Raw genomic sequence first — 19,151 nt, forward strand, 5'->3', positions numbered from 1 at the left:
ATTAAATTTAAAGATTTCCTCACATATTCAATGAAAGTTTAAGATAATACAACCTCTAGCTATGCTTTTATTCATTTTATATATACTTTTTAGGTTCATATTGTATACCTAGATAAAACATAGAAGGATATAATTAAATATCTATAAGTATACATATGTATATATATATATGTGTGTGTACATAATATACACACACATTGCACATATGTGGAGAGAATTAAATACCTATAAGTATACATATGTATATGTATGTGTGTATATAATATACACACATTGCACATATGGGTAGATAAAACCCTGAGCCTAGAGTCAGAATGACTCATCTTCCTCAGTTACTAGCTGTCACTTAACCTCTTTTGCCTCAGTTTCCTCATCTGTAAAATGAGCTGGAGAAGAAAATGGCAAACCACTCCAGTACCTTTGCCAAGAACATCCCAAATGGATTCAAAAAGTCAGACTAAACTAAAACTGTTAAATAATAACAAATATATATATGTATATATATATATAAAATACATGTGTATATATGTATGTGTGTAAAGTATTTTACAACCTCAGTCTAGATTAATGGACTGAGAGGTAGGAAACCTAAGTTTCTTTTCAATTCTGAAACTAGCTATTACTTGTTTTGACCTGCTCATTAGTTAAATGAGGTAATTTAAGCTGGATAATATCTCCAACACCTCTTCTTACTGTAGAAATTATATTCTTTTACTTGAATAAAAGTGAATCATTTAAGTTCCAGTGAAATCCTCATGAAAGGGCAATTTGGCACATTATTAAAATATAACTTATTTTTACCTCATATTTTTACTACAGCTGTCCCAGAGCGCCCAGAAGATCTTGAAGTCAAAGAAATTACTAAAGACTCTGTAACTTTGACTTGGAATCCTCCTAAGTATGATGGAGGATCAGAAATAATTAACTATGTACTAGAAAGCCGTCTCATTGGAACTGAAAAGTTTCATAAAGTTACACAAAACAACTTGCTTAGTAGAAAATTCACAGTTAAGGGTTTGAAAGAAGGTGATACCTATGAGTACCGTGTAAGTGCTGTGAATATTATTGGACAAGGCAAGCCATCATTCTGCACAAAGCCAATCACTTGCAAGGATGAACTTGGTAAGTGTCTCAAATACTTTGCGTACTTGCTGTGCAATTGTGAATTTATTATGACAACAAAACTGATTTGGTTTCAAAATTGTTTATTTAGCTCCTCCAACACTTGACCTGGACTTTAGAGAGAAGCTCACTGTTCGAGTTGGTGAAGCTTTTGCCCTGACAGGACGTTACTCAGGCAAGCCAAAACCAAAGATCACATGGCTGAAAGATGAAACTGATATCTTAGAAGATGATCGTACACGGATCAAGACTACTCCAACAACACTTTCTTTAGAAAAAGTCAAAGCCAAACGGGCAGACTCTGGCAAATACACTGTGATTGTTGAGAATAGTACAGGTTCAAGGAAAGGTTCCTGTCAAGTTGCTGTTGTTGGTAAGAATCATTATTAGATCTGTAGACATTCTGTTAAATCAAAAGTATAAATGAAATCTACATTCTGTGTGTGTGTTTTTTTTTCTCTTCCACAGACCGTCCTGGACCTCCAGTGGGACCTGTTATTTTTGATGAAGTACACAAAGATCATTTTATTATCTCTTGGAAGCCTCCTTTAGATGATGGAGGAAGTGAAATTACTAATTACATCATTGAGAAGAAGGAGATAAGCAAAGATGTTTGGATTCCAGTAACATCAGCAAGTGTTAAGACAACGTGTAAAGTCCCTAAATTGCTTGAGGGAAAGGACTACATTGTTCGCATTTATGCTGAAAATCTTTATGGCATAAGTGATCCATTAATTTCTGATTCAATGAAAGCCAAGGATCGTTTCAGTATGTATTTTTTCAATTATTCTTTAGTTTTTCACCATTTCAACATTATATAAGTGAATGCTGAAAACATTATGATACTATTTCTTCAGGTGTTCCTGCTGCACCAGACCAACCAATTGTTACTGAAGTTACCAAAGATTCTGCATTAGTAACATGGAACAAACCATATGATGGAGGCAAACCTATCACAACATATATCGTGGAAAAGAAAGAAACGAAGTCTAAAAAATGGGTCAGAGTTTCCAGAGAGCCTATTCATCCATACACCAAATTTAGGGTTCCTGATCTCGTGGAAGGATGTCAATATGAATTCCGAGTTTCAGCAGAAAATGAAATTGGTGTTGGTGATCCAAGCCCACCCTCAAAACCAGTATTTGCTAAAGATCCAATTGGTACTATATTGAAACATTCATTCAATTTTCACATTAGCTAACTTTTTAAAGCTGTGTCTTGACATTCTTTCACTTTCTTTTTTTTTTCTTTTCTTTCATATAGCTAAACCAAGTCCACCTATTAACCCTGAAGCAGTAGACACAACAAAGAATTCAGTTGATTTGATTTGGCAACCACCACGTCATGATGGTGGAAGCAAGATTCTGGGCTATATTGTAGAGTACCAGAAAGTTGGAGATGAAGAATGGAAAAGAGCTAATCATACTCCAGAGACATGCCCTGAGCCAAAATATAAAGTCACAGGCCTTAGGGATGGTCAAACCTATAAATTCAGAGTAATGGCAGTCAATGAAGCCGGGGAATCAGACCCTGCTCATGTTCCTGAACCAGTGTTAGTAAGAGACAGACTTGGTATGTAAACTTCCCCCATATTTATATGTTTTATTTATAAAATATATTCTTTAAATTATGCTCATCAAATAATCCTTTTCCTTTTAGAACCTCCTGAATTGATTCTAGATGCTAATATGGCAAGGGAACAACACATAATGGTCGGAGATACCTTAAGACTTAGTGCTGTCATCAAAGGAGTTCCATTCCCAAAAGTAACATGGAAAAAAGAAGATAGAGAAGTTCCTATAAAAGCACAAATTGATGTTACACCAGTTGGTAGCAAACTTGAAATTCGTAACTCTGCCCATGAAGATGGTGGAACTTATTCTTTGACAGTGGAGAATCCAGCAGGTTCAAAGACAGTCTCAGTAAAAGTTGTTGTACTAGGTAATATTCTAATGTGAACATTCTTAAATAATAATTTTTAGCACTTAATATGAGCTCAGTAATTTGAATAATTGCATATTTATTATTTCTCAGATAAACCTGGACCACCTAGAGATCTGGAAGTTAGTGAGATTAGGAAAGATTCTTGTTACCTTACCTGGAAAGAACCACTGGATGATGGTGGTTCAGTTATTACAAATTATGTGGTGGAAAGAAGAGATGTTGCCACTTCCCAATGGTCACCTCTTTCAACTACATCCAAGAAAAAGAGTCATCTTGCTAAACATCTCAATGAAGGCAATCAGTATCTCTTCCGTGTAGCTGCTGAGAATCAATATGGACGTGGTCCATTTGTTGAAACTCCTAAACCTATCAAGGCCATGGATCCTCTCCGTAAGTAGCTTTTTTACATGTAAAAAAAAATTCTAGATGTTTTTGGTTTCTTTCTCTTTTTTTGGTTACCTTATTCACCAGACATTTCTTCCTTTAAAAAGAACCACCAGGGCCGCCCAAAGACTTGCATCATGTGGATGTTGACAAGAATGAAGTTTCTCTGGTTTGGAATAAACCAGATCGTGATGGTGGTTCTCCAATTACTGGATATTTAGTAGAATATCAAGAAGATGGTACAGAAGACTGGATCAAATTTAAAACTGTAACAAACCTAGAGTGTGTTGTTACTGGCTTACAACAAGGGAAGATCTATAAATTCCGTGTAAAAGCCCAGAATATTGTAGGTCTTAGTCTTCCTGACACAACTATTCCAATAGAATGTCAAGAAAAACTAGGTAATATTAATGACATAATTATTCTGTTATTTTTTTAAAATTGTGTCTGACTTGAAAATAAAATTCTAATTTTATGTATTTTATTTTTCAGTACCTCCCTCTGTAGAGCTTGATGTGAAATTAATTGAAGGCCTTGTGGTGAAGGCTGGGACCACTGTAAGATTCCCTGCCATTATAAGAGGTGTACCTACTCCCACTGCAAAGTGGACAACTGATGGCAGTGAAATTACATCAGACGATCACTATCACATTGAAACTGACGGCTTCTCATCAGTACTTACCATTAAAAACTGTTTGCGGAAAGACACTGGGGAATATTTGATTACTGTTTCCAATGCAGCTGGTAGCAAAACTGTACCAGTTCATCTTACTGTTCTTGATGTTCCTGGCCCACCAACAGGTCCTATTGATATACTTGATGTCACCCCTGAATATATGGTTATTGCGTGGAGGCCACCCAAGGATGATGGTGGAAGTCCTGTAATAAACTATATTGTGGAGAAAAAAGATACTAGAAAAGATACTTGGGGTGTTGTCTCTGCAGGAAGCAGTAAGACTAAACTAAAGGTCCCCCATCTACAAAAAGGAACTGAATATATTTTCCGTGTTCGAGCAGAGAATAAGATGGGTGTTGGTCCACCTCTCGATTCCCCACCTACTGTAGCTAAACATAAGTTCAATCCCCCATCTCCACCTGGCAAACCAGTGGTTACTGACATTACTGAAAATGCTGCAACAGTTTCTTGGACCTTACCGAAATCTGATGGTGGCAGTCCAATAACTGGATATTACGTGGAACGTCGAGAAGTGACTGGTAAATGGGTGAGAGTCAACAAAACACCTATAGCTGACTTAAAGTTTAGAGTGACTGGACTCTATGAAGGGAATACATATGAATTTAGAGTTTTTGCAGAAAATCTTGCAGGCCTAAGCAATCCATCTCCAAGTTCTGATCCAATAAAAGCTTGTCGACCCATCAAACCACCTGGACCACCCATTAATCCAAAACTGAAGGACAAGACCAAAGAAACTGCTGATTTAGTTTGGACAAAGCCCCTTAGTGATGGTGGCAGTCCTATTTTAGGCTATGTTGTGGAATGTCAGAAACCAGGCACTGCACAGTGGAATAGGATCAATAAAGATGAACTCATTAGGCAATGTGCCTACAGGGTACCTGGACTAATTGAAGGAAATGAATACAGATTCCGTATTAAGGCTGCTAACATTGTGGGAGAGGGAGAGCCACGAGAACTAGCAGAATCTGTGATTGCAAAAGACATACTCCATCCTCCAGAAGTAGAACTTGATGTGACTTGTCGCGATATCATTACTGTTAGAGTAGGCCAAACTATCCGCATTCTGGCTAGAGTCAAAGGCAGACCTGAACCAGATATAACTTGGTCCAAGGAGGGCAAAGTACTGGTCCGAGAAAAGCGGGTTGACCTAATTCATGATTTGCCTCGTGTTGAGTTACAAATTAAAGAAGCTGTTAGAAGTGATCATGGCAAATACATCATTTCAGCTAAGAATAGCAGTGGGCATGCTCAAGGTTCAGCCATTGTTAATGTCCTCGACAGACCCGGACCTTGCCAGAATTTGAGAATAACTAGTGTTACCAAAGAGAATTGCACAGTTTCCTGGGAAAATCCTCTAGATAATGGAGGTTCAGAAATTACTAATTTTATAGTAGAATGTCGTAAGCCAAACCAGAAAGGGTGGTCAATTGTTGCTTCAGATGTTACTAGGCGGTTAATCAAAGCCAATCTCTTGGCCAACAATGAATATTACTTCCGTGTTTGTGCAGAAAATAAAGTGGGCGTTGGACCAACCATTGAAACTAAAACTCCTATTCTGGCTATTAACCCCATTGATAGACCAGGTGAACCTGAAAACCTTCATATTGCAGAAAAGGGAAAAACATTTGTCTTCCTGAAGTGGAGAAGACCAGATTATGATGGTGGTAGTCCCAATTTATCTTATCATGTTGAAAGAAGGCTAAAGGGTTCTGCTGATTGGGAAAGAGTACACAAAGGAAGCATTAAGGATACTCATTATATGGTTGACAAGTGTGTTGAGAACCAGATTTATGAGTTCAGAGTTCAAACAAAGAATGAAGGTGGTGAAAGTGATTGGGTAAAGACAGAGGAAGTTGTTGTGAAGGAAGATCTGCAGAAACCGGTACTTGAGCTTAAAATGAGTGGAGTGCTTACTGTCAAAGCAGGAGACACTATTAAGCTTGAGGCAGCGGTTAGAGGCAAACCATTCCCAGAAGTTTCATGGACCAAGGATAAAGATGCTACAGATCTAACCAGATCTCCAAGAGCCAAAATTGATACAAGTGCAGAGACATCTAAATTTACACTCACAAAAGCAAAGCGAAGTGATGGTGGTAAATATGTGATTACAGCAACAAATACAGCCGGCAGCTTTGTAGCATATGCAACTGTAAATGTTTTGGACAAACCTGGTCCAGTGAGAAATCTGAAGATCTCTGATGTGTCAAGTGATAGGTGCACAATTCGTTGGGACCCACCAGAAGATGATGGTGGCTGTGAAATACAAAATTATATTTTAGAAAAATGTGAGAGCAAGCGTATGGTTTGGTCGACATATTCTGCTAATGTTCTCACTCCCAATGCGACAGTGACTCGTCTCATTGAAGGAAATGAATATATTTTTAGAGTTCGAGCAGAGAATAAGATAGGCACTGGTCCACCAACAGAGAGTAAACCAGTCATTGCTAAAACTAAATTTGACAGACCTGGTCGCCCTGATCCCCCAGAAGTTACTAAAGTCAGCAAAGAAGAAATGACTGTAGTATGGAATCCACCAGAATATGATGGTGGAAAGTCTATCACAGGATATTATCTGGAGAAAAAAGAAAAGCATTCAGTTCGATGGGTTCCTGTTACCAAGAGTGCCATACCTGAAAGACGTATGAAAGTTCAAAATCTCCTTCCAGGACATGAATATCAGTTCCGTGTCAAGGCAGAAAATGAAATTGGAATTGGTGAACCGAGCTTGCCATCAAAACCAGTAGTGGCAAAAGACCCAATAGGTATTATTATGTTCTTTATTTCTTATTAAATTATAGTCAACTCTTAATTTGGAGACAGACATGACTAGGGTAAATTAAGTCTATAACAAATAACAAAGACAAATTCAACCAATCTTTTCTCAGTAATTTCAACAAAGAAAACAAATATTTTGACAGAGCTGCTAACAAATGACAAATTGAGTGATTTTATTTTTTTTTCCTGACTGCTTGCTCACTAAAAAAAAAAAAAAAAAACCTACAGAGCATGCAGAAAAAGAGAAAAAGGCAAATATGAATAATATGTCTTTGAATAATTAAGTTGACTATATAGAAAATGTTTACATTAACTTCATTTATAGTACTCACTTATATTATTATCTTATTACATAGCTATAACATTTATTTTTAAATGTACTTTCAGAACCACCTGGTCCACCAACCAATCTCAAGGTGGTTGATACTACCAGAAATTCCATTACTCTTGGATGGGGAAAGCCAGTCTATGATGGTGGTGCACCAATAATTGGATATGTTGTGGAAATGAGACCTAAAATCGCAGATGCATCTCCTGATGAAGGCTGGAAAAGGTGCAATGCAGCTGTACAACTTATTCGTAAAGAATTCACAGTTACCAGTCTGGATGAAAACCAAGAATATGAGTTCAGGGTTTGTGCACAAAACCAAGTTGGCATTGGACGGCCTGCTGAATTAAAAGATGCTATTAAACCTAAAGAAATACTTGGTAATGCCTTATTTTACTTATATACTTATTTCTGTTTCATTTATGATATAAATCCTCACATTCCACATTCCAGAAAGTGAATTAATTATCTCAACATATTTTCCAGAACCTCCTGAGATTGATTTGGATGCCAGCATGAGAAAATTGGTTGTTGTCAGAGCAGGATGCCCAATTCGACTATTTGCCATTGTGAGAGGGCGGCCTGCCCCTAAAGTCACTTGGCGGAGAGTGGGTATTGATAACGTTGTCAGAAAAGGACAAGTTGATTTGGTTGACACTATGGCTTTTCTGGTCATTCCTGATTCTACACGAGATGACTCAGGCAAATATTCCCTGACACTTGTTAATCCTGCAGGAGAAAAGGCTGTATTTGTAAATGTCAGAGTTCTCGGTAAGTTGCCAGTAAACATTTTCCTTTCCTTTCCAAAATAATGCTTTAAAATTACTAAGGAAAAAAAAAAAGTAAAATTGCTGAGGATATAGAGGAAATACTATATTTTATTATGTGATTTTTTTTTTACAGATACTCCTGGGCCTGTGTCTGATTTAAAAGTTTCAGATGTCACTAAAACATCATGCCATATTTCTTGGACTCCTCCTGAAAATGATGGTGGTAGTCAAGTAACACACTATATTGTGGAGAAGCGGGAAGCTGAAAGAAAGACATGGGCAACAGTTACTCCAGAAGTTAAGAAAACTAGTTTCCAAGTAACCAATCTTGTCCCTGGAAATGAATATTTCTTCAGAGTAACTGCTGTTAATGAATATGGTCCTGGGGTGCCAACAGACATTCCCAAACCAGTGCTTGCATCTGATCCCCTAAGTAAGTATTATCTTTGTATCCCAATATCAATTCCAATTCCCAGTATATTAATTCTCTTTACGTAACGTGAGGATACCTTGAAACTCAGATTCTTTCAAGTTAAAAAAAAAATACTAGTTTTACAAATGCCAAAAAATACTAGTTTTACAGATGCCATTACAGATGTAATGAATATCTAGATTCCTTATAATTAAGAACCATTTAAGTCTACCCTTTTTCGGTTTCTTATTTGCTTTTAAATGAAATTTAAATACTTTCCTCTGGTTCACATATTATATACTATACTGAGATGCCATGAAACAATTAATTCCATCTGGCATTAGTATGCACTAATAAAATACTTTGGCTAAGTTATCAAGACATTTTCCTTATTTTTGTTTTTTTCTAGGTGAACCTGATCCACCAAGAAAGCTTGAAGTTACTGAAATGACAAAGAACAGTGCCACATTAGCCTGGTTACCTCCATTGCGTGATGGAGGTGCTAAGATCGATGGATATATTATCAGCTACCGGGAAGAAGAACAACCTGCAGATCGCTGGACAGAGTATTCAGTCGTAAAAGATCTCAGCCTTGTTGTCACTGGCCTGAAGGAGGGAAAGAAATATAAATTTAGAGTAGCGGCCAGGAATGCTGTTGGAGTGAGTTTGCCCAGAGAAGCTGATGGTGTTTATGAAGCCAAAGAACAGCTATGTAAGCAGTCATTATTGCATTTACTAATTTCACCCATATTTTTGTAATTCAGTTTATAGATTATTATATATCATTATGGATAAGAGACAAGACCACTATATATATATATATATAAGCTTTATTTTTTAGGGTTTTCTTTAATTGACTAGAATTTGCTTTTTCTCCCTTTTACATCTACCCTTTCTCTCAACAACAGAAAGCAAAACCCTAGAACAAATATAAACAGTCAAACAAAGCACAATCTCACATTGGTCATGTCAAACTAGAAAGGAACTTGGAGGCCACCTATCCCAATCCCACTAATTATAAGTGAAGAAGGGTCAAGTAATTATCTCGTAGCCACAGATTATTTAGTGATCAATCCAGGATGCTAACTAAGATCTTACTACTAAACAAATCACTTGTATGACTTTACCTGGCTCATTTTATACTTGAAGAAAATTCAGGTGCAGAAACATTAAGTGATTTGTCTTAAGTCACACAAAGGCAAGGCAAGGAAGAGGATCCATGTCTCCTATATTGTATACACTATCATACAAAATTTCTGTGTTCTCCACATTTCCACATTCTACATTCTAGAGTATCCCCAGTAAAAATAACCATGCCTTACAATAAATTCATGGGTTTTTTTCCAATTGCATTTTAGTGCCACCCAAGATCCTTATGCCAGAACAAGTTACTATTAAAGCTGGAAAGAAACTTAGAATTGAAGCACATGTGTATGGAAAGCCTCAACCAATCTGTACCTGGAAAAAAGGAGAAGAACCTGTTGTCACATCTAGCCGCCTGGCAGTGCACAAAGCAGATGCTTCCTCAGTTCTGATCTTGAAAGATGTTACTCGAAAAGACAGTGGTTATTATCATCTCACTGCAGAAAACAGTTCTGGGTCAGATACTCAGAAAATCAAAGTTGTGGTCATGGGTGAGTTAAGCTTTTGCTAAAAACAATGTAACTGTCAGGATCAAAATTCTTTCTTCCTCCTACCTTCATGTTTTTACCTGCTTGTCTTGTGTTTCTGCAGATGCACCAGGACCACCTCAGCCTCCGTTTGATATATCTGAGATAGATGCTGATGCCTGTTCCCTGTCATGGCATATCCCTCTTGAGGATGGTGGTAGTAACATTACCAATTATGTGGTGGAGAAGTGTGATGTAAGCCAAGGCAACTGGGTCACAGCTCTGGCCTCTGTCACCAAAACTTCTTGCAGAGTTGGAAAACTTATCCCTGGGCAAGAGTATATCTTCCGGGTCCGTGCTGAAAATCGATTTGGCATTTCAGAGCCACTCCAGTCTCCTAAAATGCTTGCTAAGTTCCCATTTGGTAGGTTTTTCCTTGGGGAGGTATGATAAACAATTCTGTGTTTCCATTCTAATTGTAAAGCAAGGACTAATATGGATCATCTCTTCATCTCCAGATGTTCCTAGTGAACCAAAGAATGCACGAGTTACAAAAGTCAACAAGGACTGTATTTTTGTGAAATGGGATAGGCCAGATAGTGATGGCGGCAGCCCCATTACTGGTTATCTGATCGAGCGCAAAGAAAGGAACAGCCTGCTCTGGGTGAAGGCCAATGATACTCTTGTCCGTTCTACTGAATATCCTTGCACTGGTCTTGTAGAGGGTCTAGAATATTCATTCCGGATTTATGCTTTGAACAGAGCTGGAAGCAGCTTACCTAGCAAACCAACAGAATATGTAACAGCTAGAATGCCAATTGGTAAGTAAAATATTTCCTTGTTTTCTCTATACTTTAAATGCTGTGAATAAAAATTAAATCTTAGGTGTCTATTTCCAAATATTTCTAGTAGTTCCTGCACTTAGCATAATAGGCTACCTACCACTTACTATTAAAGTATCTAAATGCTTATTGACTGACTGACTAATATTCCCTTGCTTTTACTTAGATTCAATAATGTTTTCCCTTTCTTGTTTTATGTAAATACAATGTATATTGCACAATATCAAACACATAATAGCAACCCACATTATTTGTTGAGTTCTTGATTATTAAAATATTTGCTATTAAGATCCTGATGAGCTACTTAAAAACTACATATAATGTTCAAATAACAAACTTGCAATATATGCAAAACTCAGTGGTGTTGCCATTGAGAAATAAGTAAAAAACGCAATACAACATACATGATGTTAACATGTGATTTTCCAAGTCAGCAGGGCTTTCTGTTTCTACTTGAGTTTGACATCATGATGTAAAAAGAAAATCATTTCCTGTGTTTCAAATGAAATGTTCTGACTTTTCTAATTTTTCTGGTTCTTTTGTGTTTTAGATCCTCCTGGAAAACCTGAAGTTATTGATGTTTCCAAGAATAGTGTGTCCCTTATCTGGGCTCGACCAAAGCATGATGGAGGCAGCAAAATCATTGGATATTTTGTTGAAGCTTGCAAACTCCCTGGAGATAAATGGGTACGATGCAATACTACACCTCACCAAATTCCTCAAGAAGAATATACAGCTACTGGTTTGGAAGAGAATGCTCAATATCAATTTAGAGCCATTGCCAAAACTGCTGTAAACATCAGCATGCCTTCTGAGCCTTCTGATCCAGTGACCATCCTAGCAGAAAATGGTGAGATTCCATCCCTGAAGATTATGTATATTATATGTATTTATCTTTATTATTATTGTGTTAATGTGAAGAATGTCATAATTAGTTCATGTACATTAAGTCCTTTTATTTTTTTTTCCAGTTCCTCCAAGGATAGAACTGAGTGTGGCAATGAAATCTTTACTTACTGTGAAAGCTGGAACCAATGTTTGCCTAGATGCTAGTGTTTTTGGCAAACCCATGCCAACAATTTCATGGAAGAAAGATGGAACACCTATAAAACCATCTGATGTCATAAAAATGGCCACCAAACGGAATCAGTGCACTTTAGAACTGTTCTGTGTAAATAGAAAGGATTCAGGAGACTATACGATTACTGCTGAAAATGCAAGTGGTTCCAAATCAGCAACTATTAAGCTGAAAGTATTAGGTAATTCAATTCAATATTTATTAAGCTCTTTAATATTGTGCAAGCTTCTAGGACACAGTGGCAAAAATACAAGAATCCCTGTTTTACATTCTATTGGGTGGAAGGGCATGTACAAGGATAAGCAATTTGAAAAAGAAAAGAACATTTACAACTTGGGAAAATCAGAAGTTTGACAAATAATGATCCATAAGCAGAACTTTGAAGAAAGATAAGGATTCTGAGTCAGATGAAGAGGGACTGAATACCCAGGCACAGTGGAAGTCATATTTGATTAACTAAGGTGATGTCAATATTAGCCAAAAGATGGTCAAAGCATCATAAATAGAAAATGATATTTGATAAAAAAAAAAACAAAAAGGTATACAAATCTATCCCAATTGCGGAATCATAAAAAGTTAGAACTAGACAGGATCTTGTTGCTCCAAATTTAGCCCAACCCCATCATTGTATAGATAAATTTAGTTGAATTTCTGTTAGTTTTTAGTGGGCAGAGTCAGAATCTAGCACCACAAATTCAGTGCTCTTGTTTCTATGCCATAGTGACCATTAGAATTAAGACAAAGAGTTGATTGTACCTTCTTGTATCTTTCAGATAAACCTGGTCCTCCAGCATCTGTTAAAATCAATAGAATGTATTCAGATCGTGCAATGCTTTCTTGGGAGCCTCCTCTGGAAGATGGAGGCTCAGAAATTACTAACTACATTGTTGACAAGCGTGAGACAAGCAGACCTAATTGGGCACAAGTCTCTCCCAATGTTCCCATCACCAGTTGCAGTGTGGAGAAACTAATAGAAGGTCATGAATACCAGTTCCGTATTTGTGCTGAAAATAAATATGGTGTTGGAGATCCAATTTTCACTGAACCAGCAATTGCTAAGAATCCATATGGTAATAATACTTTTCCATGAATATTACTTTTTATTTAAGATATTTTTTTAAAATATGAAACTAATTTCTCAAATCAATCTTTACAGACCCACCTGGACGTTGTGATCCTCCTGTAATTAGCAACATTACAAAAGATCATATGACAGTAAGCTGGAAACCACCAGCAGATGATGGTGGTTCACCCATCACTGGCTATTTGCTGGAGAAGCGAGAAACCCAAGCACTCAATTGGACTAAGGTCAACAGGAAACCTGTTATAGAAAGAACTATTAAAGCAACAGGTCTTCAGGAAGGCACTGAGTATGAATTCCGTGTTACAGCTATAAATAAAGCTGGACCAGGCAAGCCCAGTGATGCCTCTAAAGCAGTATATGCTCAAGATCCTCTATGTAAGTTTTACAGGGAGAATAAAGCATTGTCTCTTTTGTCTATAAATTATTTCAGGCATACAAGAAATATGTATTAATTGCTACTTCATTCTTTTCTTTTTTAATCCTTAGATCCTCCTGGCCCACCAGCCTTCCCCAAAGTAATTGATACCACCCGAAGCTCTGTGAGTCTTTCTTGGGGTAAACCAGCATATGATGGTGGAAGTCCTATTATTGGTTATTTAGTTGAGGTGAAGAGAGCCAACTCTGATAACTGGGTGAGGTGCAACTTGCCAGAGAATCTAAAGAAAACACGTTTTGATGTTACTGGCCTAATGGAAAATATAGAATATCAATTCCGAGTGTATGCCGTCAATAAGATTGGTTACAGTGATCCCAGTGATGTGCCAGACAAACATGTGCCCAAGGACATCTTAAGTAAGTGCTGACTTTTAAGATCTTGAAATATGCTGCAGTATTAACAAAAACTATAAATTTGTTTTAAGATAACTATAGTAACAAATCAAGGATTTGCAATGTGATTTGTGGGTTGACAATGATAACTTTTTTTTAATGACTATTTGACCATGGACAGAGGATTTAATATGTTTGCCCTAATAAGAAAAAGACATTTTAATTATAGAGAACTCAGTCAATTACTCTTTTTACAAATGCTTTCTTTCTATTTTCAACCAATCACTTCCTTCTTTAGTAATAACACGCTTTCTGTCATTTTAGTCTTCTTTTCCTCAACCAATTTTCTTCTTTTTTCTCAATAACTTAATCTATCTTCCTGCCTGAAATAATTATAAAGAACAGTAGAGTATAAGTTATAATTATTGGTAACTTACAGACTATTATTTTCATTAAAGTTGGTTGGGAAGAGAATCATTAAGACTGGGATAAGAACTGGGAATGAAATATCTATTTTTTGTAATAAAAATAGGGAGCATATATAGGAAATAAGGAGTAAATATTCCTGAAGACAAGATGAATCCTAGAGCCACAAAAGAAAGCACTAATTATAGATTAATGGACTATATAGAATACTAAAAAAGAGTAAAAGTTTGGTGTTATAGGAGCTATGTAAATAATTAGAGGAAGGATATGAGATGTTTGGTTTCAAAAATAATGTATGTTAAGAATTATTATTATTATTACTAAGGATCAGGTTATTGAATTCTCATAGTAAATTGAATTTTTATGCATTTAATTTTTTTTCCAAAAAAAACAGTTCCACCTGAAGGAGATCTTGATGCTGACTTGAGAAAAACACTCATATTACGTGCTGGAGTTACAATGAGACTTTATGTGCCAGTAAGAGGACGTCCACCTCCAAAGATAACATGGTCTAAACCAAATGTCAACTTGCGAGAGAGAATAGGATTGGACATCAAATCAACAGACTTTGACACCTTTTTGCGTTGTGAAAATGTGAATAAGTATGATGCTGGAAAATATATCTTAACCCTTGAGAATAGTTGTGGTAAAAAGGAATATACTATTGTCGTGAAAGTACTTGGTAAGTAAGGATATAAATTAAGACACATAATGAGAAATCATTGCATATATAGTTGGGGCTTTCTTTGAATAATTAAGTACATCTTCATTTCAAATTTGTCCAGATACTCCGGGACCACCAGTCAATGTCACTGTTAAGGAAGTTACCAAAGATTCTGCTTATGTTACTTGGGATCCTCCCATTATTGATGGTGGCAGCCCAATTATAAACTATGTTGTTGAAAAACGTGATGCAGAGAGAAAGTCATGGTCCACAGTGACAACTGAATGTCCCAAAACAAGCTTCCGAATATCTAATTTAGAAGAGGGAAAATCCTATTTCTTCAGAATTTTTGCTGAAAATGAATATGGCATTGGTGATCCTGGAGAAACACGGGATGCTGTAAAGGCTTCTGGTGAGGAAATGTTATTTTATTCAATATAGTTGTGAATGACAGTTTTAACTTATTCATTAGAAGCTTAGACTTACCAGAGTTTTCATGTGATTTAGAAACTCCTGGACCAGTTGTGGATCTGAAAGTTACATCTATAACTAAGTCATCCTGTAGTTTAAGCTGGAAAAAGCCTCACAGTGATGGTGGAAGCCGAATTACTGGATATATAGTGGACTTTATGACTGAAGAAAACAAGTGGCAAAGAGTCATGAATGCACTGACCCTTAACTATTCCACAAAAGATTTGACAGAAGGAAAGGAATATACTTTCAGAGTAAGAGCTGAGAATGAAAAAGGAGAGGGAACTCCAAGTGAAATCACTGTTGTGGCAAAAGATGATGTTGGTAAGGACATTCTCACACCTATGTTAACTTTCTGTTTTCATCAGCAATGTACTGCTTAAAAAATTATTCATTGTTAGATATATTTGTTAATCATTGATAAATTATTTCATTATTTATTGGTAATTTCTTTTAAAATTGTATTCATTAGGGGAAAACAAACTAGGCTCAAAAAATAACTTATCTGTGCTGTTTTACAGTGGCTCCTGATCTTGATTTGAAAGATTTGCCTGATTTGTGCTACTTAGCTAAAGAAAATAGCAATTTCCGCCTTAAAATCCCCATAAAAGGCAAGCCTACACCATCAATAACCTGGAAGAAAGATGAAGACCCCCTACCAACTGACACAAGAGTTAGTGTTGAGTCTACTGCAGTTAATACAACTCTTGTGGTCTATGATTGCCAAAAGTCTGATGCTGGGAAATACACAATCACACTGAAGAATACTGCTGGCACTAAGGAAGGAACTCTGTCCATAAAGGTCGTTGGGAAGCCCGGCATCCCCACTGGGCCAATCAAATTTGAGGAAGTCACAGCAGATGCCATTACCTTAAAGTGGAAGCCTCCAAAGGATGATGGTGGTTCTGAAATTACCAACTACATTCTAGAGAAAAGAGATTCTGTGAACAATAAATGGGTCACATGTGCCTCAGCTGTCCAGAAAACCACCTTCAGAGTTACAAGACTTCATGAGGGAGTAGAATATACTTTCCGAGTCAGTGCTGAAAATAAATATGGTGTAGGCGAGGGCCTAAAATCTGAGCCCATTGTTGCCAAACATCCATTTGGTACGTATATGACAGTCAGAAATCAAAATGCAAAACATTGAGTTTTTTTTCTTTATTATAACCTTGTTACATTATGTTTTTTCTAGATGTACCAGATGCTCCCCCACCCCCCAATATTGTGGATGTCAGACATGACTCTGTTGCTTTAACTTGGACAGACCCTAAGAAAACTGGTGGCTCACCAATCACAGGTACCATGTTTAATTTCATTGTTACTTTAATTTTCATTTTCTCTTCCTGCTATGTCCTTGTAAAGGATATTAAAATATAGATATTTTTCTTTTAGTCTACTAACACATAACTTTAACAATTCTCTTATATTTCCCTTTTAGTGTATTGTTTAATATTCAGAATATTTATTAATGCATTTCACTGACAAAATACTTTGTTAGTGGGATATAAATAAGTTTGTGAATTAAAACTTTCATCAAAAGTTGTGATGATTACTTAAATCTTAAGAAAAAAAAAAGTTGCCCTAACAAAACCCTCTGTTTAATACACTGACAAATAGATAGTAATCTGGGTAATTATGTAACTTTTGGCAATGATGAGCAACTGCCTGATTAGTGTGTGCATGTATAGGGTTTGTAAATGAAACCTTGCTTTGAAAATGTTAATCATGAGACTGCATTGGTTTCTTCCATTTGGATTAAAATACCATCTTCTTCTCTGGTAGGGTATCATATTGAATTCAAGGAGAGGAACAGTCTGATGTGGAAGAGAGCTAATAAGACACCCATTAGAATGAAAGACTTCAAAGTGACAGGACTAACGGAAGGTCTTGAATATGAATTTAGAGTTATGGCAATCAATTTGGCTGGAGTTGGTAAACCAAGTCTGCCATCTGAGCCAGTTGTGGCCCTTGATCCAATTGGTAAGTCATTCAGAGAGGGGAAGATGTCTAACCTCCTTTGCTTCATGAAGAAAACATTTACATTTGTTTGACTTTAACTTTATTTGTCTTATTTTACTTTTTTTCCCCCAGATCCCCCTGGAAAACCTGAGGTGATTAATGTCACAAGGAATTCAGTGACTCTCATTTGGACTGAACCTAAATATGACGGAGGTCATAAACTGACTGGATACATAGTGGAGAAACGGGATCTGCCTTCAAAGTCTTGGATGAAGGCAAACCATGTTAATGTCCCTGACTGTGCCTATACTGTAACTGATCTTGTAGAGGGTGGAAAATATGAATTCAGAATTAGAGCCAAGAACACTGCAGGAGCCATCAGTGCTCCATCAGAAAGCACAGGAACCATTATTTGCAAGGATGAATATGGTATGTCTTTTGTTTTCTTTGTTTATATTTTTTGTCTTTTGGTTCATATCTGAGATTTTATCAATGTAGAGAGAACTTGATTTGGAAATTCCCTCCACTAACATAGATCAATAACTTATAGTTAGATTTATCATATATCTTAGAGAGTTCCCCGAAACATTGAGGTGTTAAATTAAGTGACTTGCTCATAGTTCCAAAGTCTAGATATGTCTGGGCACCCCAAGTGGTCCTTGAAGGGAGTTCCAATGTCTGTATGTGTCTTGGAGTGGTCCATGAAGCGCCCAGTCTCCTTAACTTTCTATCTTCTAGCAGCTATTTTCCATTTAAATATATAAAATAATTTTTAAAACATCCTTCTTGCCTTTTTTCTGACTAAAAAAAAAATGTCATCATTTACAGAGGCACCATCCATTGTCCTTGATCCTACCATTAAAGATGGCTTAACAGTCAAAGCAGGAGATACCATTGTTTTGAATGCCATCAGTATCCTTGGCAAACCACTTCCAAAATCAAGTTGGTCCAAGGCAGGAAAAGACTTTAGACCATCTGACATTGTCCAGATAAGTTCAACTCCAACATCTTCCATGCTCAGTGTTAAATATGCCTCCAGAAAAGATGCAGGAGAATATACAATCACCGCCAGTAATCCTTTTGGAACAAAGGAAGAGCACGTACGTGTGACAGTTTTGGATGTTCCTGGCCCACCAGGACCTATTGAAATCAGCAATGTCTCTGCTGAAAAAGCTACCCTTACATGGACACCTCCATTGGAAGATGGAGGTTCTCCAATTAAGTCCTATGTTCTTGAAAAGAGAGAAACTAGCCGACTTTTGTGGACAGTCGTTTCTGAAGATATTCAAACTTGCCGACATGTGGTGACCAAGCTGATCCAAGGAAATGAATACCTCTTCCGTGTCTCAGCTGTGAATCAGTATGGTAAGGGTGAACCTGTACAATCGGAACCCGTCAAAATGGTGGACAGATTTGGTAAGTAAAACATTTAATATAAGTTGATTACTTGAGAATTTAGCGACGTTTATACATACTTATGTTTTTCATAAATTCATCTTGCTTTTTAGGCCCTCCTGGCCCTCCTGGAAAGCCAGAAGTATCAAATGTGACCAAGAATACTGCCACTGTCAGTTGGAAAAGACCAATTGATGATGGTGGTAGTGAAATCACAGGATATCATATAGAAAGGAGAGAAAAGAAAGGTCTGCGATGGGTACGAGCAACAAAGACCCCTGTGTCTGACCTCAGATGCAAAGTGACAGGACTTCAGGAAGGAAACACATATGAATTCCGTGTCAGTGCAGAAAACAAAGCAGGAATTGGCCCACCAAGCGATGTTTCAAATTCAGTACTAATGAAGGATGCAGCATGTT

At 36.9% G+C, this 19,151-nt stretch overlaps 1 protein-coding gene across 3 annotated transcripts in view; it reads left to right on the forward strand.

Annotated features, from left to right (window-relative positions):
- Positions 1-19,151, forward strand: part of TTN (titin) — a 324,196-nt gene that overhangs the window by 252,597 nt on the left and 52,448 nt on the right. For all 3 annotated transcript variants that reach the window (XM_031960390.1, XM_031960391.1, XM_031960392.1), the window contains 30 exons: positions 820-1,122; positions 1,214-1,495; positions 1,591-1,890; positions 1,980-2,282; positions 2,386-2,694; positions 2,782-3,063; positions 3,157-3,456; positions 3,558-3,851; positions 3,943-6,909; positions 7,310-7,630; positions 7,737-8,021; positions 8,154-8,453; positions 8,842-9,144; positions 9,791-10,066; positions 10,167-10,466; positions 10,561-10,863; positions 11,435-11,734; positions 11,856-12,143; positions 12,736-13,032; positions 13,119-13,421; positions 13,533-13,838; positions 14,635-14,922; positions 15,026-15,316; positions 15,412-15,699; positions 15,897-16,484; positions 16,571-16,675; positions 17,161-17,358; positions 17,470-17,766; positions 18,166-18,753; positions 18,846-19,148. In XM_031960390.1, the coding sequence (XP_031816250.1) occupies positions 820-1,122; positions 1,214-1,495; positions 1,591-1,890; positions 1,980-2,282; positions 2,386-2,694; positions 2,782-3,063; positions 3,157-3,456; positions 3,558-3,851; positions 3,943-6,909; positions 7,310-7,630; positions 7,737-8,021; positions 8,154-8,453; positions 8,842-9,144; positions 9,791-10,066; positions 10,167-10,466; positions 10,561-10,863; positions 11,435-11,734; positions 11,856-12,143; positions 12,736-13,032; positions 13,119-13,421; positions 13,533-13,838; positions 14,635-14,922; positions 15,026-15,316; positions 15,412-15,699; positions 15,897-16,484; positions 16,571-16,675; positions 17,161-17,358; positions 17,470-17,766; positions 18,166-18,753; positions 18,846-19,148 (11,868 nt within the window). The remainder of the gene's footprint in view (positions 1-819; positions 1,123-1,213; positions 1,496-1,590; positions 1,891-1,979; positions 2,283-2,385; positions 2,695-2,781; positions 3,064-3,156; positions 3,457-3,557; positions 3,852-3,942; positions 6,910-7,309; positions 7,631-7,736; positions 8,022-8,153; positions 8,454-8,841; positions 9,145-9,790; positions 10,067-10,166; positions 10,467-10,560; positions 10,864-11,434; positions 11,735-11,855; positions 12,144-12,735; positions 13,033-13,118; positions 13,422-13,532; positions 13,839-14,634; positions 14,923-15,025; positions 15,317-15,411; positions 15,700-15,896; positions 16,485-16,570; positions 16,676-17,160; positions 17,359-17,469; positions 17,767-18,165; positions 18,754-18,845; positions 19,149-19,151) is intronic.

Source organism: Sarcophilus harrisii, chromosome 3 (genome assembly GCF_902635505.1).
Source record: "Sarcophilus harrisii chromosome 3, mSarHar1.11, whole genome shotgun sequence".
NCBI classification, from domain to species: Eukaryota; Metazoa; Chordata; class Mammalia; order Dasyuromorphia; family Dasyuridae; genus Sarcophilus; species Sarcophilus harrisii.